Source organism: Dysidea avara, chromosome 6 (genome assembly GCF_963678975.1).
Source record: "Dysidea avara chromosome 6, odDysAvar1.4, whole genome shotgun sequence".
NCBI classification, from domain to species: Eukaryota; Metazoa; Porifera; class Demospongiae; order Dictyoceratida; family Dysideidae; genus Dysidea; species Dysidea avara.
In genome coordinates, this window is record NC_089277.1 from 20,220,146 (window position 1) to 20,247,348 (window position 27,203).

The window sequence follows — 27,203 nt, forward strand, 5'->3', positions numbered from 1 at the left end:
TGGATTAGATTTCATTTCTTTTTGTATTTGTATACCCCAAAGCCGGCCTATGGCCAGCTTTGGGACTTTTTTAACCTATGTTTTTTTTCTTCACTACAGGAAGAAGAAAAGATGAAGTAGATGTACTTTAAATATTTTATCAGTAAATGTACAAATTATGTATATAATACATATGTGACCGGATTTGCGAAAAGGGGCCTTCCACACACATCCAATTTGCCAACTTTGACAATTGATAACTTCAGATTGGAAAGAGCTATTGCCTTGAAATTTGGGCAGTGGTGATTTCTTTGCAGCTGAACTCTCTACAAGGTAATTTCTTCTAGCTGATCTCTCTACAGGGAGATTTGTTTGTAGCTGAACTATCTACAAGGTAACTTCTTCTAGCTGATCTCTCTACAGGGTGGTTTCTTTGTAGCTGAACTCTCTAAAAGGTAACTTCTTCTAGCTGATCTCTCTACAGGGAGGTCTGTTTGTAGCTGAACTATCTACAAGGTAACTTCTTCTAACTGATCTTTCTACAGGGCAATTTGTTTGTGGCAGAATTTTCTACAGGGTGATTTCTTTGCAGCTGAACTCTCTACATGGTGGTTTCTTTGTAACTGAACTCTCTACAAAGTAATTTCTTCTAGCTGATCTCTCTACAGGGTGATTTGTTTGTAGCTGAATTCTGTACAGCTGATTTGTTTGCAGCTGAGCTCTTTACAGAATGGTTTCTTTGTAGCTGAACTCTCTACGTATACAAGGTAACTTTTCTAGCTGATGTCTCTACAAGGTGACTAGTTTGTAACTGAACTCTCTACATGGTGGTTTCTTTGTAACTGAACTTTCTACAAGGTTGACTTCTTCTAGCTGATCTAACACAGGGTTATTTGTTTGTAGCTGAACTCTCTACAAGGTAACTTCTTCTAGCTGATCTCTCTAAATGGTGGTTTCTTTGTAACTGAACTTTCTAAAGGTGACTTCTTCTAGCTGATCTAACACAGGGTTATTTGTTTGTAGCTGAACTCTCTACAAGGTAACTTCTTCTAGCTGATCTCTCTACATGATGAATTGTTTGTAGCTGAATTCTGTATAGGTGATTTGTTTGCAGCTGAGCTCTTTAAATAATGATTTCTTTGTAGCTGAACTCTCTCAAGGTAACTTCTTCTAGCTGATGTCTTTACAGGGTCACTAGTTTGTAGCTGAATTCTCTACATGGTGGTTTCTTTGTAACTGAACTCTCTACAAGGTAACTTTTTCTAGCTCATCTTTCTACAGGGTGATTTATTTGTAGCTGAATTCTGTACAGGTGATTTGTTTGCAGCTGAGCTCTTTAAAGAATGGTTTCTTTGTAGCTGAACTCTCTACAAGGTAACTTCTTCTAGCTGATGTCTCTACAAGGTCACTAGTTTGTAGTTGAGCTCTCTACATGGTAATTTCTTTGTAACTGAACTCTCTACAAGGTGACCTCTTCTAGCTGATCTTTCTATAGGGTGATTTATTTGCAGCTGAGCTCTTTACAGAATGGTTTCTATGTAGCTGAACTCTTTACAAGGTAACTTCTTCTAGCTGATGTCTCTACAGGGTCACTAGTTTGTAAATGAATTCTCTACATGGTGGTTTCTTTGCAACTGAACTCTCTACAAGGTAACTTCTTCTAGCTGATCTCTCTACAGGGAGATTTGTTTGTAGCTGAACTCTCTACTGGTGATTTGTTTGAAGCTGAACTCTCTAAATGATGGTTTCTTTGTAGCTGAACTCTTAGACTACAAGGTGATTTCTTCTAGCTGAATTATCTCTTTCTATAGTTGCATGAATTCTCTACAAGGTAACTTCTTCTAGCTGATCTCTCTACAGGGTGAATTGTTTGTGGCTGATCTCTCTACAGGGTGACTTGTTTGTAGCTGATCTCTATACAGGTTACTTGTTTCTAGCTGATCTCTTGAATTCTCTTCAGGTGACTGCTCTATTAGGATGACTGCTCTATTAGAGTATCTCGATCTCGCACTTGCTACACCAAGTTGGATTTCGTGTTATAACTCCGTGGCTTTAAGTCTGATTCTTCTACACCATTGAAGAGCCTTTCTAAGATGATAACTCCATCTGTACAGCGATTTTCAAAGCATTACCCCAAGCGGTTTATCTGGTAGGCGTGGTAAGCAGTCGTTTTTTATTAGCTAATCTCGATTGCGTAATTGTTACACACTGTTGGTTTTTTCGCTGTATCTTCCTGGTTTTTAGCTCGATTTCTTTCAAACCACAAAACGTTTGAGGTTCAATAGTTAACCTATTCACCCACCGATTTTCAGCTTCTTCCCATACGCGGTTTACCCTGTAGGCGTGACAACATATTGGTGTTATTTTTCGTGAATAATCGCTCATAAATCTTTGCCTGTTTATCGTATCCTAGCCAAAGTTGGCACAGAGATGCGCCTTTATACCCCCTGCTGTGTGCCAAATTTCAAGGCGATCGGATATGGCGTTCGCGTTTTATAGCAGTTTTTGTAAGTGCGCGAAAAGAGGAAGAAAAATAAGAAAAAGAAGAAGAAAAAAAACGAAGAAACTAAGCCAATTTTTGAAGTCGCATATCTCGGGAACGCTTGAAGCGATTTCACTCAAATTTGGAATGTGGAGTGCTGAAGGTAGAGGGAGTGTCCACAGCAAAAATCGTCTTGTTTCAGCAAGGCAGCACAGAGCTACGGAGGTGCGAAAATTGCGTTTTCTTTCTTCCTGTCAATATACTCACGGGTGTTACGCGCCGGCTTTTTGGGCCGCACGACACACTACCGTGTGTCTTGATTCAGTGACTGTTCTATTAGAGTTTCTAACTGCTCTATTAGAGTATCTCGATCTTTTTAACGGAATCGTGCAATCTGCAGATTTTCCTACTATTAAAGCTTTATAATCACCTCATAATGCTAGCATAATTCCTGATTCCCACGCATACCTATTATGCCTGAAATTATAATTGCCACATCCCTACTCCCAATTGAGAAGCCTGTAGGAAAATAAGTCAAACATAACCTGCTAGTGTATTAGTGTATAAAGTTCAGCAAGGTAATGATTCAGAATCTGCAAATTTTTATTTTCACCAATAATCATAGGTGATTCTAAGGGGAGGCCATGGCCCCCCTACTGAAGTATAACTTTTTTTAAATCTTGGGGTAAGTTGAAATACAGATTAACATTGTTATGTTTCACATTTTCAGGTTTTTATCACAAATTTTAGGTATTTCTCAAGCCTTCAAATTGCAAAATGCTGCCCCCTTTAAATTCTACTTTATATTACAGCCATACAGGAATAGTCATGCTGTTCCCATCAGGTCTAGAATCGCCACTTCCAATGATTATTTTCAAGGTATGTGAGATAAATAACAATATGCATTAGATTTACTTACTTATCAAAACTTTCTAAATATCTTTACTGGCTATGTATATGTATCTTAGTTTAGCTGCTCAAGATTACATTATTGAAACTTATCGACAAGTGCTTGCCTGTAGCACTAGCGAATAGTGTATGTACAGTACTACTAACTATCATACAGTATGGTAGTACTGTATAATAGGGATCATGAAGGTTTGGCATTCCTGCACAAAAATATATCACCAAAAATAACCTTCCTTTCCCTTCATTACATTATTATAGCAATGGTACCACTTCAGAGGTATTGTCATTAATGTAGATCCTATAATCATCAACAATTTTGTAATCACATCCATAACTGCCTATGTTATCAGATAACTATAGTGATCTCTGTAGTAATCTCAGTAGTAATCCAAAACTTATATGATACCTAGAAGCTAAATGTATATGGGGAGTTACAAGCCACAAGGACTTCAAATATATCAATAAAGATTAAGTCTTCTCTATGTTGTATATCCTCCCAATCTGCTGTATGATCTATATGTTGGACCCTCTATCACTCTCCTTGATATGTTTCCAAATGAGCTGCAAAACCTCTCATTCAAGTGCTCATCGCAAGAAAGACCCATCTCTGCAAGTGAGATAAAAACAACACTGCAAATCACCAGTGTGAAGGAAAGAAAAGCTTTCATGACTAGGAGAAAGTAGCTAGCTGAACTGAACAGTTTTAACCTTGATGTCTACATCAGAAAACTGGCAGACATTTTATACTAATCATTCATCTAGTACATCTCATGAGCTAGTTAACCGCATGTGGATTTTATGACTACCTGTGAAGCCCTTTAAACACTGTAACTAATAGTCATAAAGTGCTTTGATACCGGCAAGAACAATTGAGATATGAGGCTTTAAGATATTCCATACATTTACTATGGGCGATTCAGGTGTGCAAGCATGTTTAAACATGAAAACATGTTTCTTCCAGCATAAACCATTGGGTGTGAATATATGTTCACCTCTTTGATACTACTGTTATTGGCTGGGGCTCAGGTTAACGTGTACTGACTATAGAATGGGTATTAAATTCCTACTTTGAATTCAGTCTACACCCACCACAATATTTATTTTAGGTGCCCTTGTTTCACTACTTTTTATTTATATGATCACTACTTGATAGGCCTGAGCCTATTATGCTCAAAATTTTACCTATTATTCTTTCCAGAATTTCCCAAAAAATTCTCCTATTATTCTTTTTGTTATTCTTGCATCCAGCCTATTATTCCATAATTATTCTCATTCAGTATATATCTGTGGCTAGTTGCTTAGTTTTCAAGATGCTGCTATAAGTAGTTTTGTCTGAATTATTAATAGCCATATATGAAGCATTCCACCTTACACATCATTTTTCTATCCATAATAGTTACAGCAGAGTTAGAATAGCTATCTACAGTAATAATTCAAGTGTATTTAATTATTAGTGTATTATAATACTATGCTGTAACTACTGTATAGCTACTAAGTTAGGTAGATAATAATGCTCAAAGGCTTGAAGGAGATACACTGGTATAAGATTTACAAGTTTCAGAATTGCAGATAATCATGCAGTTAAATCCCTGATGCTGGCTGCAGATTGTTAACATGAAACGATCTGACTACTCTATTAGAGTATTTGAGCGTTCTATTAGAGTATATCGATCTTTTAGAGGCTTTTCAGCTCCTTTCAGCCAGCACTCCTGTCAGCTTTATATCATTTGTAGTAGTTTAACTCTTTCTTCTAGATAATCAAGAAGAATCACGCCCCCTAATTCCACCGATTATTCCCGTGGTCGTCCGATTATTCTAAAATTATGCCTGTAACCATCCTATTATTCCGGAATTATTCTCACGAAATTGGTGACCTATTATTCTCAAGATTATGCCGGAATAATAGGCGCAGGCCTACTACTTAAACTTAAAATTCCCAGTGAACCCAAGCATGTATGGAAGTAATAGTGCCAGGCTTATTGCTTGGTCTGAACATGTGCCCCAACTCTCAGTTACTGAATTATAGCAATCTGGCCATTACAGTTTAGCCTGTTATGCAGAGTTACAAATGAATATACTAGGAGAAGGGCCTCTGCAATCAACCCAGGAAAACCTGCAAAATATACTGTAGGGAAGCCAACAGGCATGCAGAGCTACTGCAAATTGATGCCTTGGGCTTTCGCTAGTGACTAAGCTTATATAAGATAAATGGGACACAGAGGAGTACACATATAATTCCATGAAAATTACATTGTATGTATGCACTGTAGTATTCCAAAAGGCACCAGTATGGCTGAAAAGACATCAACCAGTGAAAAAACTCAAGCCCATAGCCAGAGGCGTACGGAGGGGGGTTTCCAGGGATTTCAGGAAACCCCTTTGGATTTTACACAGTATTTGAAACATTTAGAAATTGACACTTCAGGTTTCCAGAATCTGGAATCTGTCATGGAACAGTACACCTTTAAACTTTTATCTTAGTTAAATAATAGTTTCTAGCATGATAGCAACACTTATAGCATTGTTCTGAATTATGATTTTGGTGAAAAGATCGAGATACTCTAATAGAGCAGTCAGGCTATATAAACTACTCTAATATAACAGTCACTTAGCTGTAGTGGAAACCCCTTTTCAAAATTCCTGCGTACGCCCCTGATAGCCTTAGCCAGTACTGAGTTATGCAATAGCTAAAGGCACCAGTCAGTCAGTAAAAATTCAACTGATAAAAAACTTTATAGCAGCATTTTGGAAATGTTTCAGGTCATGCTGAAGGTACTTTTGAGTGTGGTGATACCTCACCAATACTGCCTAGGTTTGAGCAGTCTATTATGCTCTAAAATTTGCCTATTATATTTTAAGTGTAGTATTCATTACAATACTTTCCCAAACTTGTAATGGAGCCAGACCATATGTGTCTTAAGGAGTGGCTACTATCACCAACCAATGACTCTAATTGATGTGTACAAAATTTTCCTTTTCCCCATCAAACATCAAATTATGGAACCAACTCCCTGCTGATGTAACTAATTCCTCTACTCCTAATGAGTTTTGTAATGACTTAAGCAATTTTATGATCACGTACACCTGTTTGTTATAATCTTTCGATTGCTGGACAGTAATAAATATAATAGTCTATTGTGATAACACTTTTACTGTCACCACACTAATCATCTGGTTGGCTGAAATGTTAATTCTCTTGACAAAATTCACTTTTTGTTTTTAGCTGTTTTTCAGGATCCAGCTCAATTTGTACACACTTTTAGTTTTTGGAATTTCCCCAATTTTCTGCCTATTGATTATGCTTGCTTTTATGCATTTCAGAAATATAGCTATATAAATCACAATATGCTTTTATTTTGTGAGTTTTATCTTTGTGCAGAGAGATTCTTCATATAATAAACTGTGATCATGTACACCAAATGGTGTATACAAATGCATTTACCATAGATCGGGAAATATTCAACAGTAAGAATATTTCGTGGTTGCCTATACCAACGAAAATAAATTATATGAAATATTTTCACTCTTGAATATTTTCTATTTGCGAAATATTTTTTGAAGGCTGAGCCATCAAAATTGAGGTCAAAGCACTTGGCTTAGGCTGGCTTAGGCTGTCCATGAAAATATAACACATTGAATTTATTTTAAAACTACAAATGAAAATTTCCGATTTATGGTAGTTGCATTTCTTGCACCACAAATGTTGTTATTTCTGCTTCAGTGTACTGTCAGCTGTTGTAGCAATACTGCTGCTATAAACAAGCTAAATTGGTCCTTCACAATCAAATTTCTAGTAAAAACTGCTACAAAATAGATAATGATGTGCTATATCGGATCTGCTACATTTATCAGCTTGGATACATTATTCAATATTGGTTATCAGAATATCAGCAAAATCTCATATCAGTGCAACACTAATAGCTTGAAAAGAGAATGTTCTCCAGAGTAAGTATATATTCATATTAGAGCAGGCCATATTTGTAATCCCTTAGATTCTGAAGCTATAGACATTTCATTGTTTTTATGCAAATAATTATAATAATGTATATTTATAAAATATTATGCATGCTTTCTGAATAGTTTGGATTCATCTACTAGTGCTGGGCGATATAGATTTTTCTTATGTCATGGCAAAATTTATTCACAATATGAATATATATATATATATATCACGATATAACAGTTGATAGCTTACAAGTTACAATATTTAATTATTAGTCTTAAGGTTGAATCTGCGATACCTTTGTCATCTTAACTATTACAAGTTTAATTGCATTGGTTCTTTGAACTACTGTTCTTACTGCCCACCTCATTGTATTGACCATTGTAAACATATCTGTTTATTTACCTAGCACCTTTTAAAATGGTAAAAAGGATGCTAGATTGGATGTACATGCTACCAGAATATCTAATGGTATAACTACACTCTCAATGAGGGTGCAGTGCAAGGATTGGAAAAACTAGAGACACCATTTTACAAGCTTACATAGTACTGGGTAGATCACGTGAGTTCTATCACAATAATAATTTCTAGCTATCTATCATGACATAAATAAATATCACAATACAAAATATATTCATTATATTGCCTGGCACTATCATCTAGTGAGTTGTAGTAATAAACTAGGATAGCTACTGCTTGGTAAAATAAGTAACTTGCATTTGCAGCACCCCATGCCAAGAACATAATTTAGGCATTCACCAGCCATCTCACTCAATGCTAACTTTAAATTATTTAATATCATCAGAGATTATTGTATTGTCTTCCAATAATCATAATCATCAAATCGCATTTTGTTTAAAATCAGACAATGAGATGTGCTAGATGAAACTGCTTTGGTACTACTGTAATTGGCACATGACTGCATGTGTCCTATAAAACTCAAACCCACAATAAAAAGTATTCATTCCATCAAACATAAACTTGCAGTAAGACTGTAGTGCATCTTTCTACTCATTGTCATGAATCATTTCACCATCCAAAACAGATTAGCCCTTGACTGTTATTTGTATTGTGGCAGAAATTTCCCCATTATGCTTCTAATTATGCTCCATTGGGCCAGCATCTTGCTCTATACTTTCATCTCCTGTTCTTCCAAAAGTTATGCCGGTATAATTGACACAAGCTTAATACTGCCCAGGCACCATGAAGGTATTGTGAGGCTGGTTTAAGGGTAATAATTTTGGCTTAGTACATATAAAAACCCAAACCTTCATGATCCAATACTATCATATTGCACATATCGTTGCACAATATTTGACAGCATAAACTCTCCCATAAGCCCCTCGTCCCAGTTCCTTGCGATCTAGTTTGAAAATCATCACTGGAAGCCATTTCAAATTCTCTTGGAAGACAAAAGATGGGTGTGGCTCACAAAAAATGCGCATGCATCATCTATTATTAGCGACCTCAAATATCATAGCACAAACCAGAGTGACCGTTACCTGCATACTCATCATAATAGACTACTTTTCTTTACATCTAGGCATATTAGCGTATGGGTGGGCGATCCATTACTAATACAACAGTACAAGACTGGCAATATTGAGTGCTTCATTTTTTTTCACTAACTCATGTAAGCCTAGAGTGGAGGAACAGAGTTTGATGATAGAGCAGTCAATACGACTCCAGGCACCAAAGCCATTATTGATAGCAGTCAGTGTTTACGCTAACGGTGGTTGGGAGGGACTTCTCCTTAAAATTGTGAGTGCACTTATTTTTAAAGTTGTTTTAAAAAATTCTACTTACCAACAATCCTTTTGAAAAATAATTGTGACAGCAAAAACAGTATCCCTACAGTGTCCACCATAGAGAGAATACTTGGGTGGTATTACATAATATACACAAGATACAATGTGAAACAGGTGTGTCATAGCAAAGATGAAAATTAATGTCATATGAAACATACACATACACACAGTTACAAACACTAAGCTACACTGAGTTACACTAAGCTATATGTCCCTGTATAAACAAGTGTTGTTTGTCCATACTGAGATTAGCATATGTGATTGGATCTACGAAAACTGTTCTTATCGCCCAAGACAGGAAGTTTAATTTTTCACACAAACACAAAGCTTAATGAATGCACTATCAAGTTTCACTGTCACAGAGTACAGTGATCTGCTTTTGCTGGCTGCTTTTTTAAAGCACAGTGGCAAGCTGTACGAGTGGTCTGGGGTCTTGATGGAGCCCCGGCCAACCAGGAGATGGTTGTGTGTGGCTGTACAGCTCCGTGGTGCTGGAAAATGACCCGTGCTGTAAATTTCCTTTCATTATAGCCAGTTCTAGGCGCTGAATGGCCCATAACTAGGCGTAATTCACCCGAACATGTTTCTTTTCAATTTTTGAACACCATCTTGCCCGCCTTCCAGGGCACCTGCCTCCCACCCTTCTGGAGCTAGCTCGCCTGATACAGACATCCTCGGTTTAGAAACTATCTAAAATGGCGGGAAACTTAGCTGTTGACTACTTCTTCACTGGATGATCAGGAAAGTAAGAAATTGGTGTAAAACGTGTGAAAATTTGGTATGCGTAGCTACCACCATTGGCCAGCAGGTATGCGTAGCCACTCTGAATATTTAAAACTGACATTTCTCGATACTTTTAAATGGGCGATAAGACCGGTTTTCTCAGAGACAGTCACATATTTCATTTGTAATTGGTTCTGTTGATCCATCTGTCTTTGAACCTCTTCTTTCAATTGCTGTAACAAGAAAATGTGTGTATATACTGTATGTAAGATCACTGAAACTTGTCCAATAAGGTCACATCAAAGGGATGGCTAGTGGCAGTACTAGGTGGGTTGCTCTACACAAAATAATGATTTTCTGGTTGGCTGTTTATACAGGTGACCTTATTACACAATGAGCAGGTCTCATTACATATCATACACAAGTTATTACCTGTATTCTTCGTGGGATAGCTTGTGGTTCTTGACTTCGCAGACCTTCAAAAGTATTCAGTTCCACAAAACACTGCTCCACATGTTCATGTACATCTGATATCTGTTAAGGCTGGCAGCACGAGACTGTTTTTAGAAACACCCAATAAGTAAAACAAAGTGTGTGTATACCTGAACATGTGCGATGTGTGTATGCATGCACGTACTTACGTATATACTGTATGTATACATGGCATTGCAAGTGTGCACTGTACGTAAGTGTCTCAGCTGCACTTTGTGAATTCGTATGTGTACTGTGTGTGAATATGTTGTACATACGTACCTGGTAACTGCCTGTAAGTATTTTGAGCTTCTTCTCCAACTTTGCTGCCTTCTTAGCTTCCTTAGACATTAGTGAACTGTTATCCTAAACACATACACATCAACTGTCACCATTAATCTAGCCCTTTACTTACTTGTAGTTTCTTCTCCAAGGACTCTAGCCGATCTTTATTACTGGCCATGGAGGCTCTTGTGTACTTGTTAACACCAGGCATGAACAGTACTTGCTTGTAGCACTCCTCCCATACAGTGCTGTATGTGTCCAGTGAGATCTCACCATGGTTCATGCCATGTTTTACAACCTCCATCTCTGCGTCTAGTAACTGGTGTGCCTGTAGTAGGAATTAGGGCTGAGCGATACTGCCATTTTAGTATCACGATCGATACTAAAGCCACTATTCACGATACTGAATAGTTCACGATACTTACAAATAAGTCAATCATAGCTGGTGCTACATAGCATCTTGCTCAGCATTCCTGCAGGAAGTCCTTATAGGTGATAGCAAACTAGCCACTATCATCATTGTTTACAGTAACAGTTATTGTAACACATGCTTTGAGATTGTTATGGTGTTCACACCTCTCTGCAGGGGAAACCAGATGGGTGAACTTAATCATTTACAAGGATTCTTAGCCTAGTACTGCATAACAAATGGATTTTCAATGACAACAATGTACAGGCATGGTATCACAATAGTTAATAACAAAATATCGTGATATCGATACTTTCAAAATATCGCGATATATCGCTAAAACGGTAGTATCGCTCAGCCCTAGTAGGAATATAGTAACACTTCACTTAATGGTCAACACAATAAGGACACCTCATTATAATGGCCATGTTTTGGTCCCATTACGGTTGTGCTGTATATTAGGGATCATGGAAGTTTGGATTTTTCTGGCCAAAAATATCACCAAAAATCAGCTTCACAATGCCATCCTGGTACCTTGGTAGTATTTACAACCAAGCCAAAAAGTACCTTCAGCACGACACAAAAAATGCTTCCAATAGGTAGCTACATATTATTTAAATATTTATTCAATGAAACTTTCTACTGACTGTCTAACTGCCAGTCTGATGCCTTCAGACAAGTGTAACTCGATAACGACTAAGGCTACAGGCTTTATATTTTCACCGCTTGATCCTACTTTGTCCCGGAGGTGTGCCTTTTGGCATACCACAGTACATAAAATGCATGCATCACGGACTTACCTTTGTCCTCCTTTGTGTCCTACTTCGACAGCACAAGGTGTTGATTTGCAGTAGCGTGATGCATGGCTTCCTATTTGTTAATGGGAACCGTCCATATTTTCCGTGGTGACTGGATTGATTGCAGAGGCACTTCTTCTACTGTTATTCATTTGTAGTGCTGTGTAATGGGCTGAACATAGCTGATAGCGAAACACTATGACCACTTCACTTTCAAATCAGTAATGCCTGCAGTAATTGATACTTGGGGAGCGCGTTCAGACAAAAACATTAACTCTGGTGCCATCCTTTTCTTTGATGTGGTATGCACAAGTTCACCAACCTAAAAAAAAGTAAATAAACAAGTATAAGGAAAAATGAGGAATTTTAAGGTATCATAGAAAAAAAAGGTCGCCTACACCTGCAGATATACTAGTGAACATTTAATCCTAATTGAAGTCATGGCTGTAGGGAAGTAGGTATTAAACATTCACTAGTACACCTGTAGGTGTAGGTGACCTCCCTTGTTTCCCTACTTTTTTTCCCTATGATCTCTAATCGAATTTTTAATTCCTTATACTTGTTAACAATGCAATATAAAGGGTTCATCTATAGACAATGTATCTTTGTTTACACTCAATATACAATCAAATCATTTACAATAACCAAGTTCTAGTCATACAGCAGTGTTTTACCATTTGCATATCCTCCAGTGATATCACTTCGTAAGGCTTCTCCTCTAGTACCTGTTTGGCCTTCTCTATAGCAGCCTCGTGTTTGACAGTACTACCAGCTTGTGGGGTAGGGAAGTTGGCCAGTTCATAATGTAACGTGTGCAGTGTCTCCTTCTTGATTAGCTCCTCTGCCTACAAGTACACAATATTATGTACACTAGCACCTCATCTGTTCTAGACATGTTACAGAGGAGGTGGGACATGTGTTGTACACCACAGATTTAATTATATTTGGTAGGCTCAATAATCACAAGTACAAAACCAGCAAACCATGGGGTTCACTTGGGCTCAGTGGATATTCAGATAGCGCTTCGTGTAAGCTTCAACCCTTACACCAACAAAGAACTTTTGGGAAATGCATGGTTACACAATATGGGCACACACGGTGACACTAAGTGGGGTAACTTACCCTACAACTACACATTGATTAAAAGTCTGTTCACTGGGCTACTTGAAGAAGGTTAAATGAATACTGTACCTACAGCAACTTACTCGTTATGAAGCAATGAACAACAGCAAGTCACCTCTATGGGCTTTCTAGCCACGTGTTTAGCTTGATTGTGGATTTACTCATGTGAGTTGTATATAACCTGATGGAAATTTAATGGCAAATCAAACGGAACTTGTTGCAAGGTGATAGGAGCAACCACCATCAAGTCATGGATCATTTTATAAAGATATGTAAAGGGTTTGCACATTTCTTTACCGAAAATTAATTTACATGGCAAAATGTACTTTATTATTTTGAAACAGCCTCTTGATAAGTGCAGGTAATAGCATTTTTTTTTTTTGCTACTTAGCCAAGAAATCTTACGAAACAATGTACATCACTGTTAAAGTGTTATCTGAATATCCACTGAGCCCCAGTGACACCCATTGTTTATTGGCTGGTCTCACACTACAAACACATATCTCATACAGTGACTTCATCTTCTGATCAGGATGAACAGCTCCTCATAATAAATATGGTGGTGTTGACATCATTAGGACGAGGCAATGATCTCTGTACTGCTTGAGACCGCAGTAAAAAGTCTTGCTTCTTTGTAAGGCAATAGATAACGGTATTACACATTACTGCACCCAGCGCGGCTTCAGATCCCAGCACTCTTGTGTTACCCAACTTATTTCACTGATAGAAGGCTTGTCACATGCTCTAGACCAACAGAAACAAACCGATGTCATTCTCCTTGACTTTGTTAAAGTGTTTGATAGTGTCCCACATCAAAGACTATTAGTTAAATTAAGACACTATGGTATCAACGATCAGATCTGTCAGTGGGTCAATACTTGGCTGACCAGAAGGTCACAGCAAGTAGCTTTGGACGGTACTTTTTCTGACTCGATAGCTGTTCACTCAGGAGTCCCTCAAGGGACGTTCCTCGGCCCTTTGATGTTTCTTCTATACATTAATGATATAACAGAATATGTAAATTTTCCACTACTGTTGTTTGCTGATGACTGTTTACTTTACAGAATTATCACTACCAAGGAGGATGCCATTCAACTTCAGCATGATCTTGATCAACTATACGAATGGGAAACTAAGTGGCAAATAAGATTCAATGTAACCAAATGTACTATTATGCGGTTTACCAGATCATTATCACCAATCATTTTCAACTACAAGCTAAACAATCACAACTTGGGTACATCAAACCAACACTCCTACCTTGGTGTTATATTGGACAACAAACTATCATGGTCTCCACATATTAGTAATATAGCTGCTAAGGCCAATAGAACATTAAACTTCTTGAAACGCAATCTGAGTTGCTGCTCGTCTAACATCAAAGCAACAGCCTACCTTACGATAGTACGACCGTCAATGGAATACGCTGCAGTCATCTGGGACCCATACCACCATAACAATATTCAACAGCTAGAGAAAGTACAGCGTAGGGTAGCTAGATGGGTCCTAAATGATTTCAATTGATTCAGCTCAGTCACAGCTATGTTACAGCATCTTTCTTGGCCACGCCTTCAGCTGAGATGTAAAATTTCCAGATTACAAGCGCTTTTTAAAATTATGCATCAAGATTATTCACTGTCAATTCCTCCTCATTTTATTTCAATGACAAGATCCACCAGACTATATCACCCACATCGTTTTATTCTACCAAACTCATCTACCTATTCATACCAACAGAGCCAGATCAATTAAGGATTGGAACAACTTACCATCTTCCATCATTGAGAGCAACAATATTGACTCTTTTTCAGTGGAACTGCAAACATTGTATGGAACTCGACAACTGTAATCTTTGTAACTACATAGCTAAATTCATTTTATGATTGCTTTTTTTCCTGAGCATATCAGCTGTGCTGTCTGCTCAGTAACAATAATAATAATTGGCTGTCTTCATTATTGTCTGTGATGCTTTCTAACCGATCCTAGGCAAGGCAAGAAGCAAGGACACTTTACTTCAGTGCTTTCTAACATTTCATGACAAGGAAAGTCATATTTCTACAATATATCCTATAGCTACTTCAGCTGATTCTGCTGACCCGAGTGGGCACTATTTAGACTCTCTGAATTCAAACTGCAACTAAATGTCTACAAAGAACGCTGCATCTCCAAGTAAGCAGAGAGGTATTGACAGGAAAAGGCATGCTAATTTTACCCCACCAAATTCTAAGAAGCAAAAGGACAAGAACAAAGAAACTGAAACTGAACCAGAGGATATCTGTGCTGTGTGTGATGAGCCAATCTTAGAATGGTCAGAAACTAGTGATGGACAGGAGGCTATATTTTGCGAAGGCCGTTGTAATGCCTGGATGCACCGTAAATGCAGTGGACTATCTTCAACCTTATTTGATATCCTTAGTAATGAATCGAAAGAACCTTACCGCTGTTGTCACTGCATTTTTACACATCAAAGAGATCATCCTAAAACAACTTGTTGAGTCTTTGACTGATAAAATTTCTAGCTTGGAATCCAACAACTCTATCACATCCAACTCAACTTCCAAAACTCCAAATTTAATAGAAGCTAACCACTCCATCACAACTTCTGAAACTCCAATAAGTAATCATAATCACCTTCGTACTCCTTCCTCAGGTCTTGTTGAACCTCCCAAGGCAAAATCTGATAAACTGTTTAATGTGGTCATGTATGGAATTAAAGAATCCCAACCAAACAGTTCACGAGCCACTAGACTAAAACATGACATGGAAGCCTTGCAAAATGTACTTACTAATATTGATCCTGCTCTCTCTAAGTCATCTGTTAGGGATTTCCATCGACTAGGAAAATACAATACCTCCAATCCAAAACCCAGACCTATATTAATCAAATTTCTTTGCACTTTTGATGCAACATCTGTCTTATCTAAAAGATCCTCAGTACCAAGACCAATTCTAATCAAACCTGTCATGACCAGAGAAGAAAGAGCAATCGAAACAGTCTATCTGAGAACAAGGTGGCAATTAGCTCAGAATGGCACTGACAAGAATTTTGTCAAGCCAAGAGGAAACAACATTTATGTCAACAAGAGTCTCTTTGGCACAATTGAAAGGTCCAGCAGCACAGAATCATATGTAATGACTCCTATTACCACCAATGATCATTAAGTTATTAACTTTGACGATAAGAGCAACTGTACATGTTACTTGACTTCTTTCTCAAGAATTTATCAGTTACAGCCACCCACCGGTACCTTCAATCTAAACTCTCCTTAGCAACTGTACGTATGTATGTATGTATGTATGTATGTATGTATGTAAATAAATATGTAAATAAGTAACATAGGGTAATGTAAAAGGCTGTTGGTGCATGTTACCTTCACGCCTTTGGTGTGTTTACACCATAAAGTTTAAAAAAATAATAATAATAATAAGAAGAAAGCCGACTTGCTATAGCTACGTCATTTAGAACTATAACAGTACTTGTGCTCCATGGAAGACTTACCTGCAGGTATAACTATAATAAGACTGTCACAACATTGTTGCATGTCGCTATATGGTTCGTAGATATTGTCTCTCCCATTGTTTTTAGTTGCCATGCAGCGACGTCATGCACTAGCTGCAGCTACAGTGTATTATGTTAGCTATGCCACTAAACCTTTGTTACACTAGTACATTACTAGCTACAGTGCTACACCTAGCTACAGTGCTACACTCATTTGGCAGCTACAGAATAATAACATGGATCAAGGTTGTTTGCTGGCGAAAGTGATATAGAGGATATTGCACCCCGATTGAGAGTCAGCTGGGTACATGCCAAAAGTATTCATTATCTCTAGTACACTACCTCACAGTGAATTGGTTAAGTCGTGATGGTTGACTGAAAGCAGTGGCGTAGCCAAGAGTGGGCATGGGTGGGCATTTGCTCAACCATCACAGTTTCTTGCCCAACCATCACAAACTTTTGCCCAACCGTCACAAATAGCTTAAGATTCACGCGAGGATCACAACAGCACACAAAACAACCCTACTTTACTACTGTAAAGCGTAAACATGTACTTCATTTGTTGAATCATGACTTCGAAGAAGGGATCGAGATAGATGGTGTATCACGTGATCTATTGCGGGGGAAATCCCTTGGGAAGTCCCTATAATTACACTTCATGTAGATGCACGTGCCATGCTCCTTGGCACGGTTTAAATTCAAATTTTAATATGGAGTCGAAGCGTGGTACACTATAGTCGTGGTACTGTATCTCTAAGTTAGGGTCCGCAAACCAAAAAATCGATATCTTCAAATCGACTCACAAACTATAGTCATGTGTAGGGGTAGGTCTAATCAAGAAAACGCTAGAGTGGCAGCAAATTTCGTCCATGCCTTCTAGTGAAAATAACGCGAAATACCTTGAATTCGATCGATTTTTCGCCGTCGTAATTTACAATGTTATTCTTTTGGGCCAAAACTCTCTCTCAAGCTTTGAGAGGTAGTCCACTCTTACTTTGGAGTATAGGTAGTTTAATATAATTAATTAATATTTAGTAGTGGCGTCGCGCGTATCGCCGATCGGCAAAAAAAAAGACGTTTCGGGATCTGGAGCACAGCAGACTTGCAGGAAATACTGCAACAATTACTGCAGTGATCACCTCCAAGTCAAGTACCTGTGTGCAGAATATGGTGTGGATTGAAGTTTGTTGACCATCTGGCTGAGACCAGCCTCGCCTGATTTAGCAAAAATTCCTCCACGATCCAACAAATACAGCAGTCTCGTGCACATAAGCACCTTTAAGTGTGTTGAGTTATGGAAATGATTACTCAGTACAAGTACAAACTTCCAGCGAGGGCTAGATTACGAACACTTTAATCAATTACGGCATGCGAAACGCGATTTATTGCACAAAACCAAGGCCCTTAACTAATACATAGTTTTACAAAAATATTGTGAAATATACTTGACAAATACTCTGAGTGCAGTTAAATAAACATGTTTGTGATTGTTAATTAATTTCAGTGACATTATGTATAAAAATCAATTTCTGATTGTTCTATAGGAATATCTGACTGCTCTATTGGAGAGTTTCCTTCATGCAAGTTATACATATTATAGCTATGTTGCGTTGGTGTAAATTGACCTATATAATTAATTTTAATGCTGGCATATCGCATGCTATATATAGTAAAATCATTGTGCCTTTTTCTGAAATTCTGCCTCATATATACTCAACAGGGCTAAAAGGTGTAGTCTAGACATAGCATCTGCGTTTTCATTTTGATATGCAATGTATATACTATTTGGTATGTATAATACTGATCCTACTTATTGCATGGGGGCAGCATTAGCAATAATTATAGTAACTATCAAAAGCAGAAACCAAGGGTTTGCTCCAATGATGGTATAGGTATAGGGAAGAGTGGCTCTGCTGACTACTGTAAGGATGTGTAAAATAAAATAAAAAGTTGAGATATACGCCTAAAAGCAATCTTCAAGACAACAGTTTAATGTACGTATGTACATATTTGTATATCCTATCTGTGTGGGTCACTCTTATACATTCCGTGTAATCTTCCAAGCTACTAAAATTCTACCTCAAAAATTCTAAATCAGGACCCAGTGCAGGACATATTTTCAACTATTTGAATTTTGTGAACAGATCTATATTAGTATGACAAAGTCATTGTGATAATTACTCTAAATTCAGTGACATGTGACTACTGCTCTTATTAAAATTAATGTTGATCTAATCCATTATGCATGACTATGTTAATTTTTAAGTACCAGTAAATCATCCAATTGGCATCTCATTATAACAATTAAATCAAAATTTCTTCCAAATCACAAATAATAAACTTTTTTTTTAGAGATTTTGTGTCATGGAAGTAACACTATGTTTTTAATGTCTTGCACAGGATAGACATGATTGAGACTGAATAAGTTACAATTGGTACTTTGGTACAAAATTAGCTACCAGGAAATATCACGGCTTTGCATGATAGTTTTCCATGCAGATGTGATTTCAAGGCATGTAAATACTTGTCTGGGGAGCATACCATTTGACCTTGCATGCTACTGCATCTGAGTATCACATAAAAATAGATGATCAGATAATTATATATAAGCTCTAATTTAACTATCAAAAAGGTGTGCATGATTATAACTATCAGCGTGTTTACACCAGTGACTCAATTCGTAAATTATCGATTCAGATCGATTTGACTTGCTTTCAGAGCTTTGTTTACACGAAATAAACTGGTTCGCCTCGTAATGAAAACAATAGAACCCACAATCAATTCTCATACAGTTTTGAATACAAACCGATTGTGGGTTCTGCTGTTTTATGCAGAAATGTCTTCCTCGATGTCTTTAGCGCTGTCGGCTCTTGCACCATTCGTTAACAGAAGTAATGGTAGCATAAGGACATCATCAAGGCAAAGGAAAGCTTATGCCAAGTCTAGAAGAAAGGTATTGGTGACTCTGGTTGGGATATTGTTGTCAACAGCAGTCATGGAGTTGTGCAACCGTCAAGACAGGACAATTTGGATGCATCCTCGCTCTTCTAATTGGTGGGAAGATGTGGTGCTGCAAAGCTTTGGATCACGAGATTGGTTGGAAAACTTTAGAGTAAGCCGTACAACATTCAACTATCTTTGTGAACAATTAAGGCCGTTGATAGAAAAGGAAACCACTGTAATGAGGAGGCCTGTGTCAGTAGAAAGGCGTGTAGCTATCACACTTTGGATTTTGGCCACACCATCAGAGTACTGCACAGTAGCCCATCATTTTGGAATAGCAAGATGCACAGTATGTATCATTGTCAAAGAAACGTGCAAGGCTATTGTGCAGAAGTTGGTACCACTGTACATCCATTTTCCTACTGGAGAAGGTTTGAAAGAGGTGATAACAGGCTTTAAGGAGAAGTGGGGTGTGCCACAATGTGCTGGTTCAGTTGATGGAACCCATATTCCAATCACCCCACCTTTCATGAACCACACTGATTACTACAATTGTAAGGGTGGTACTCTATTGTTACACAGGCAGTTGTAGATCACAATGGTATCTTCAGAGATGTGTATGTTGGATGGCCAGGAAGCGTGCATGATGCACTAGTGTTCACAAATTCTTCGCTGTATAGAAAGGCCAATAATGGTGATACCTTGCCGGTCAGAGGAGGCAACATTCCTATATTTTTAATTGGTGATTCAGCTTACCCACTACTGCCCTGGTTGTTAAAGCCATTTCCATTTTCTATATCGATGCCAACTGATCACAAGACATACAATTATAAGTTGTCACGTGGACGGGTTATTGTTGAGATAGCCTTTGGGAGGCTTAAAGCAAGATGGAGGAGGTTGTCCAAGCAGATAGTCATGGATATCAGCAATGTTCCTAATGTAATTTTAGCTTGTTGCACATTGCATAATATCTGTGAGATCCACAATGATTCCTTTAATGATGAGTGGTTACAAGAAAGCGATGACTTTGATCAGCCTGATAGCACAGATGCTCCAGTAAGTACAAGATCCAACACTGGAAATAGAGTCCGAGATTTGTTGGTGACGTACTTCAATTGATGATGTACTAAACTATGCAAGCAACCATTATACAAGTAATAGTTGTAACGCTGTAGGGAGTACATATCAGGTAATGCACGACTTACAGTGTTGCAACTAATATGTTACACTTCAAAGTAGCTTTTTAAGCTTTTGAAGGTGCTTTTTAAAGTAGTTCTAACCCTTTCAAGTTACTTTTACAGTAGTTTTAAGCTGTAAGCTGCTAAATTCACTTTTAAGTTAAATGCCTTTGATGTGGTTGAGAGTGCCTTTAATGTGGTCTAGCATTTGTCCAGGATCCTCTGTGGTGGTTGAATATATCATTATGGTCACTATATCAAAGCTTCACATTAGCTCTTACTATAACACTAGTACTTACTATGTAAGGTTTTCAAAATGTATAAGAAACCTTATCACCATGAGACAGTTTTGATTGTGGGATTCGGTTGGTCTCTATTGAGAGCCACAGGAGGGCTCAATTGTAGGCCACAGGAGATCACTGAAGCCCACAATGTAAAGTGGATGTTGCTCATATAGGTTTCATATACATTTTACTACAGTATTCAATCGTAAGAAGCACAGTTTGTGGAATGCAGTAATGAGTTGTCAGCACACTTTGCAGTGCGACATCTAGATGTTGCACTGCTAAGTGTGCCACATCACATTTGTAGCATAAAGAATTCCTTTGATCTGAGGTGTGAAAGTGTTACATTTGATGTATACGTGTATGATTCATAGCAATTGATTTATTAACACTTTAAAGAAATATTGTAAACAAAATACTAGTACAGGAGTGTATTGTATAATCATGGCAACATGTACAACATACACGTGTAGTATATCACTGTTTAACAAAAGTTTGAATCAAAGTTTAACTGTTGTCCGAACCATAATAAAACTCACTTGGGGGAGGTGAGGAATAAGGGGAATAACTACAGCTATAGCCACTACTATGGCCTCTCTGTGATGCATTGAACATCTGTACCATCCTCAGCTGAAATTCTCTCTCTTGCTTCCTCTGCTCAGCTTCAAATTTCATTCTTCTTTCCTCTAACTCCAGGAACATCCGATCACTGTTCTGCATGCTGTCAGTTACTGATTTCATTACCTTTATCATCATGTCTTCCATTACTTCCCTTTGTTTCTCTTTCGCTTTCTACCTGATGAGCACTAACTAGTGGTACTCTTCTCTATAGATTTTACATCAGTTGATGGTACATTTTCCGCTGAAGATTGCGTAGCATCTATGGTTGTTCCATTATTTGCCTCATTACTTGTGTTACTCTGGTCCTCTTCATTACCATCATCATGACCACCTGTCAGTTCATGTTCTTCATCTGATACTACTGCTGGTGATTCTGTATCTGTATTATTGAGCGTGGTACTATCAAGGGTATCAAGAACTACTGGTGAACGTGTAGCAGGTCTTGTGGCAAGAAATTCGTTTAATTTGTCAAAGAATTTCCGCTTGGTTCTTCCTTGGCCAGTCTCTTTGTGCTTATCAGCAAGTTTCTTGTACTCTTGACGAAGCTTTTTTACTTTTGTGCGACACTGTTTCCCTGTTTTTTCTATTCCATATATAGCCAAGTCTTCCGCCAGTTGCTCATATACGTGTTTGTTTCTCTTAGCGCCCTCCAAATGCTCTTGTATCCCTTCCTCACTCCAAACTTGAATTAATCGAAAAACTTCAGTGTCTGTCCAGTTTGTATAGGCCATTCCTTCGCGCGCAAACCCGCGGTTTTGAACCAACTCACGTGAATAATTATGAAACCATCTAGAGCGATACGAGCATTCGGTTTTCGTTTATACTAGCAAGTGGAGCGAACTAATCGATTCAGACCCACATCCCTAGTAGGTCTTTTATAGAGCGGTTCGGTGCAGTTCGGTTCGGTACGGTACGCGTTTACACTACCTTTGAAATCGCTTCAGTTCGAGATAGGTCGAACTAAATGCCTAGTGTAAACACGCTGTATGCTGCATGACCTTCATAGCTATAGCTATATTGTATTATATTGTATTGTAATAATGCTTTACAGCGACCAGCACTGAAGGTCTGACAGCAACATGTGCTGCAGCCTTAGGATTATCTAACCTAATTTCAAGGACTTAGACTTTATTTATTTATTTTTATTTATTTGTACTGAGCAGTCAGCCCTGCTGGTATGCTCAGGAAAAAAACAACAACAACAAAAAACAGTTCTAACTTAACATACAGTAAACCAATTGTTCAACTAATTACAAGCTAGTACTAGTGTGGTAATATGATTGTAAAAGTGATGTGAACGAATCTGGATCAGACGTTTCAATGATGTTAACAGGCAAGGTGTTCCATTCTTTAACAGTTCTTGAGAAGTAGCTGCTCTGATATGATCTGGTGGATGATGATGGAATTATGAGATGCAATGGATGGTTTCTCTCGTTGGTGGTAGGTAATATGATGGTATGCAGATGGCAAGCTGGTGATGGAGTGCCTTGTGCAGGACTTGTAATCTAGATATCTTGCGACGAGTCTCAAGAGATGGCATGGATAATTCATTTAACATTGCTGAAACTGAGCTAAATCTACTATAGTCATTATAAATCCATCTGGCTGTACGACGTTGTACCTTCTCTAATTGCTGAATTTGTGAATTGTAGTATGGATCCCACACAGCTGATGCATATTCCATTTGTGGCCTCACCATTGTGATGTATGCAGATTTCTTAACTCTTTGTGAGCAACTACTAAGGTTACGTAGACTTAGTGACTTATAGCTGAAAAGGCAGGGGCGTAGCCAGGATTTTTTGAAGGGGGGTTCCAGCACCAGCATCGAGTTACTAGAAGCAGGGGTCTGGGGGCGCAGCCCCCAGCCGCTGAGATACTTTCAATATTTTAATAAATCAAAACTCAGCAAATTACTATATTTTATGCAAAAAGTACATTAATTATGATGCATTATTAGCCTGGCCTAACCACGTGCAGCTGTATCTGCAATTAGCCACAAAATTGTTGCACAGAAATATGCCTATGTGCTACAACTTACTAGAATCTGGCCTTCTAGATTCTGCATGGATTCTTTTCGAAAAAAACTTTAGAATGCCACCTGAGGTAGCACTTTTACGCTTCATTTATTTCGTAGGTGTGCACATGTAAACACGTGTACACGTGTAAACATGTGTATTCTTATAAATTCATTCGCAATAGCGAGTAGAGGTACTTGAATTCCTCTGCCTGAAGACCTGTAGCTACCCATTTCAGTGGATTTGTGTAAGTTAATTCAGTTCTAGTTAACCAGTATCACGATTTAAAAAACTTAACTCTGAAAAGGGGGTTCGTCCGAACCCTTTGAACCCCCCCTGGCTACGCCCCTGAAAGGTGCAACAGAAAAGGGGCCAAAGTAAGGAAAAAATCCCTCTAACCCCAGGATTCGAACTGCAGGTCACCCAATGTCTAGTCGGGGCCACACTCAGTCTCCTCCAGGAGGGATGGATTTTCTTCCTTCGACCTAAAGTATTTATTGATAGATCTGGCCATGCACTCAAGACCTCTGGACTCCATCCTTGCTACAGAAATGATCATCTTACTGTGCTCACAGTGATTTATAATCATATCAAGTCAGTAACATTATGCTGAATTCCGTAGAACTTCCAAGAGTTTTAGTTTTCAGCGGAAATAAATTGCATTATCGGCTAACTGTAAAATTTTCCGTCAGTAATCAAGCCATTGCTGTTAGTTTATACTTGCTCTGAGCAATCATTTCCATACTTCAGCACACCTAAAGGTGTTAATTTGCACGAAACTGCAGTATTTATTGGATCGTGGAGGAAATTTTCGCTAAATCGGGCGAGGCTGGTCTCAGCCAGATGGTCGACAAACTTCAATCCACACCATATTCTGCATGCAGGTACTTGACTTGGAGGTGATCGCTGCAGTAATTGTTGCAGTATTTCCTACAAGTCTGATGTGCTCCAGATCACGAAACGTCTTTTTTTCGCCGATCGGCGATGCGCGCGACTCCACTACTAAATATTAATTAATTATATTAAACTACCTATACTCCAAAGTAAGAGTGGACAGCCTCTCAAAGCTTGAGAGAGTTTTGGCCCAAAAGAATAAGATTGTAAATTTTTTCGATTGTGGGAAACGTTTATGCTGTTTTTGCTCAGGACTGTTTCCTCTCGTGTTCTCCGCCACTACGTTGAGACGCTGTTGTACCGTGGCATGTTATTAATAACGGTACCACCTAAGGCTAGTCACTGTGATTTCAGGTTCGTTTTTTCTTCATGGTGTTCTTTATTTAGATTGAGGCGACAAAATGACAACAACCCCACGTTCTAAGAGGAAGCGACCACCGCCAAACTCACCTGGTGATTCTGATGCAACGATCTGTCCAATCTGTTTGGACCCTATCATAGATGCCACAAAAGATGCAGAAGGACAAGAAGCCATATACTGTGAAAGTACTTGCAACGCCTGGATTCACAGGCAGTGTGCTGGTCTCTCACAAACACTTTATAAAGTCTACCAAGATGGAGATGATCCATTCTACTGTCCCCACTGTCGCCTAGCCATTCAAGAGCAGCAACTACATGAGCTTACATCCGTCATTGATAGCCTCAAAAAAGAAGTCACAGACTTGAAAGCTGAAAGTCCCCAACCCAAGGAAATTGTTGGTATCACTCAACATATCATTCCAGAGCCGCAACTGATCACTTCAGAATTTTCTACCAGCAAATCACAGTCTACTCCTTTACCAAACAACAAACATGTAGCTGTGCCTGACAATCCCATAGATCACAAATTCAATGTCGTGGTTTATGGCATCAAAGAGAATCCCACTGGCACTCCTAGGAGTGCCCGCACTAAGTCAGATATCGATTGTTGTGTCCACATTTTGAAGGAAGCAAATAATGACATCACTGAACAGTCTATTAGAGACTGCTTCCGACTGGGAAAGTTCGATTCAACTAGAACAAAGCCAAGACCTTTACTTGTGAAATTATCTCGTGCTTTTGATGTAAATACTATCCTTTACAATAGATCCAAAATCCCCGAAGGCATACAAGTCAAACCGGATATGAGCAAAGAAGAAAAGCTGAGAGAGCAACTACTATTAAAGGAACGTTGGAGCCTGATTAGTTCAGGAACTGATAAAAAACACATCAAAATTCGTGGCACTAAAATTTACGTTAAAAACCAAATACATGGTGAACTAGTTGATTCAACCTTTGTACCTAAATCTAGATCTGAAGCATCAAACACTTCTAATAGTAATTCTACAATGGAAGTTGTCACACCTACTACCTCTCAACGACTCTCTTTTTTCTATACCAATTCCAGAAGTATAGTAAATAAACTCCAGAAATTCCAATCTGTAGTTTACTCTAAATGGTTTGATATAATTGGCTTAACAGAAACTTGGCTTTCCGATAGCATATTTGATAATGAAATTCTACCCTCCAATTATACCCTGTTTCGTCACGATCGTCAATCTTGTGGTGGTGGGGTCCTCATTGCAGTCAACGACAAAATCTCCTCCCAGAAATTAACTTCACCTGAAAACTTGGAAGCCGTATGTGTCATACTGAATCTACCTAATCCTGTCACCGTTTGCACAGTTTACGTACCTCCCAACAGTACTGCTACTTATTATGAAACCCTGTTCGATTTTCTTTCAAATTTATCTAATGCTTCTGATCAATTAATCATTCTTGGTGATTTTAACTTTCCAGACATAGACTGGGACTCATTGTCAAGTCATTCTCTTCTTTCCAATCAGTTTTGTGATCTGGTTTTCCAGACTGGTTTAAGTCAGCTCATCGACATACCTACCCATAATCATGGCAACATACTAGACCTGGTTCTTACTAATTTAGATGACAATATTTCCAATTTACAAGTCCATTCAACTCCACTACTACCATCAGATCACTTCAACATTACCTTTTCACTGTCTACAAGTACTGCAATGTCTTCTAAGCCAACCACTTACTTTACATTTGGTTATTCCAAAGGTGACTACCAAGGTTTACATGACTACCTATGTTGCTCTGACTTTACATCATGCTATTCAAGTGATGACGTTGAGTATATATGGCACATTGTTGAATATCAGATAATTACAGCCATGGAACTGTTCATTCCTGTAAATAAAGTTCATTCAGACCGACACCCCATATGGTTCAATTCAGAAATAAGGCACTGCATCAAACATCTCAGAACTCTTCGACGTAGAAATAAGCGGCACCCAACATATCACATTTCCTATATCATTGACTCCCTTGAGAATTCTCTTCAAGACAAAATAAAAGCAGCCAAACAGAACTATGAATTTCACCTCATAAACAATTTTGCCCCAACTAACAACAACAAAATATTTAAATATCTCAAATCTATCACTAAGTCTAATACTAATCCTCCTATCATGAACTTTGACTCTTCATCTGCTAGCACTGACTCCAGCAAGGCCAATTTGTTTAATCAATATTTCCACTCTGTTTTTCACAATTCATCTTCACCAGCAAACCATGACAATTACCCAGCCACACATGAATCCTTAAACTCCATAACTATTACTGTTACTGATGTTTTCGAAGCTCTCATTTCATTAGATGTTGAGAAATCTTGCGGCATTGACAGAATTGCTCCTAAAGTACTTCACAGCTGTGCTGGACCTCTGTGTGAGCCACTACATCATCTGTTTTCCATGTCACTACGTCATGCCACCTTACCTTCTAGCTGGAAAATTCACAAAG

The 27,203-nt window shown here is 38.3% G+C and overlaps 3 protein-coding genes across 3 annotated transcripts; 1 reads left to right on the forward strand and 2 right to left on the reverse strand.

Moving 5' to 3' along the window:
• Positions 1-9,276: 9,276 nt before the first annotated feature.
• Positions 9,277-14,133, reverse strand: LOC136259314 (cell division cycle 5-like protein). Its single transcript, XM_066052807.1, has 7 exons — positions 14,113-14,133; positions 13,991-14,044; positions 12,481-12,651; positions 10,731-10,928; positions 10,598-10,681; positions 10,277-10,401; positions 9,277-10,077 (listed from the first exon to the last, which is right to left on the reverse strand). Exons 1-6 carry the CDS (start codon positions 14,131-14,133, stop codon positions 10,333-10,335), a joined length of 597 nt encoding a protein of 198 aa, XP_065908879.1. The 3' UTR covers positions 9,277-10,077; positions 10,277-10,332.
• Positions 14,134-19,263: 5,130 nt separating this feature from the next.
• On the forward strand, positions 19,264-19,962 carry LOC136259315 (uncharacterized). The gene has a single exon (XM_066052808.1). The coding sequence runs from the start codon at positions 19,264-19,266 to the stop codon at positions 19,960-19,962; it is 699 nt and encodes a 232-aa protein (XP_065908880.1).
• Positions 19,963-21,638: 1,676 nt separating this feature from the next.
• Positions 21,639-22,184, reverse strand: LOC136259316 (zinc finger and SCAN domain-containing protein 29-like). Its single transcript, XM_066052809.1, has one exon. The coding sequence runs from the start codon at positions 22,182-22,184 to the stop codon at positions 21,639-21,641; it is 546 nt and encodes a 181-aa protein (XP_065908881.1).
• Positions 22,185-27,203: the final 5,019 nt, after the last annotated feature.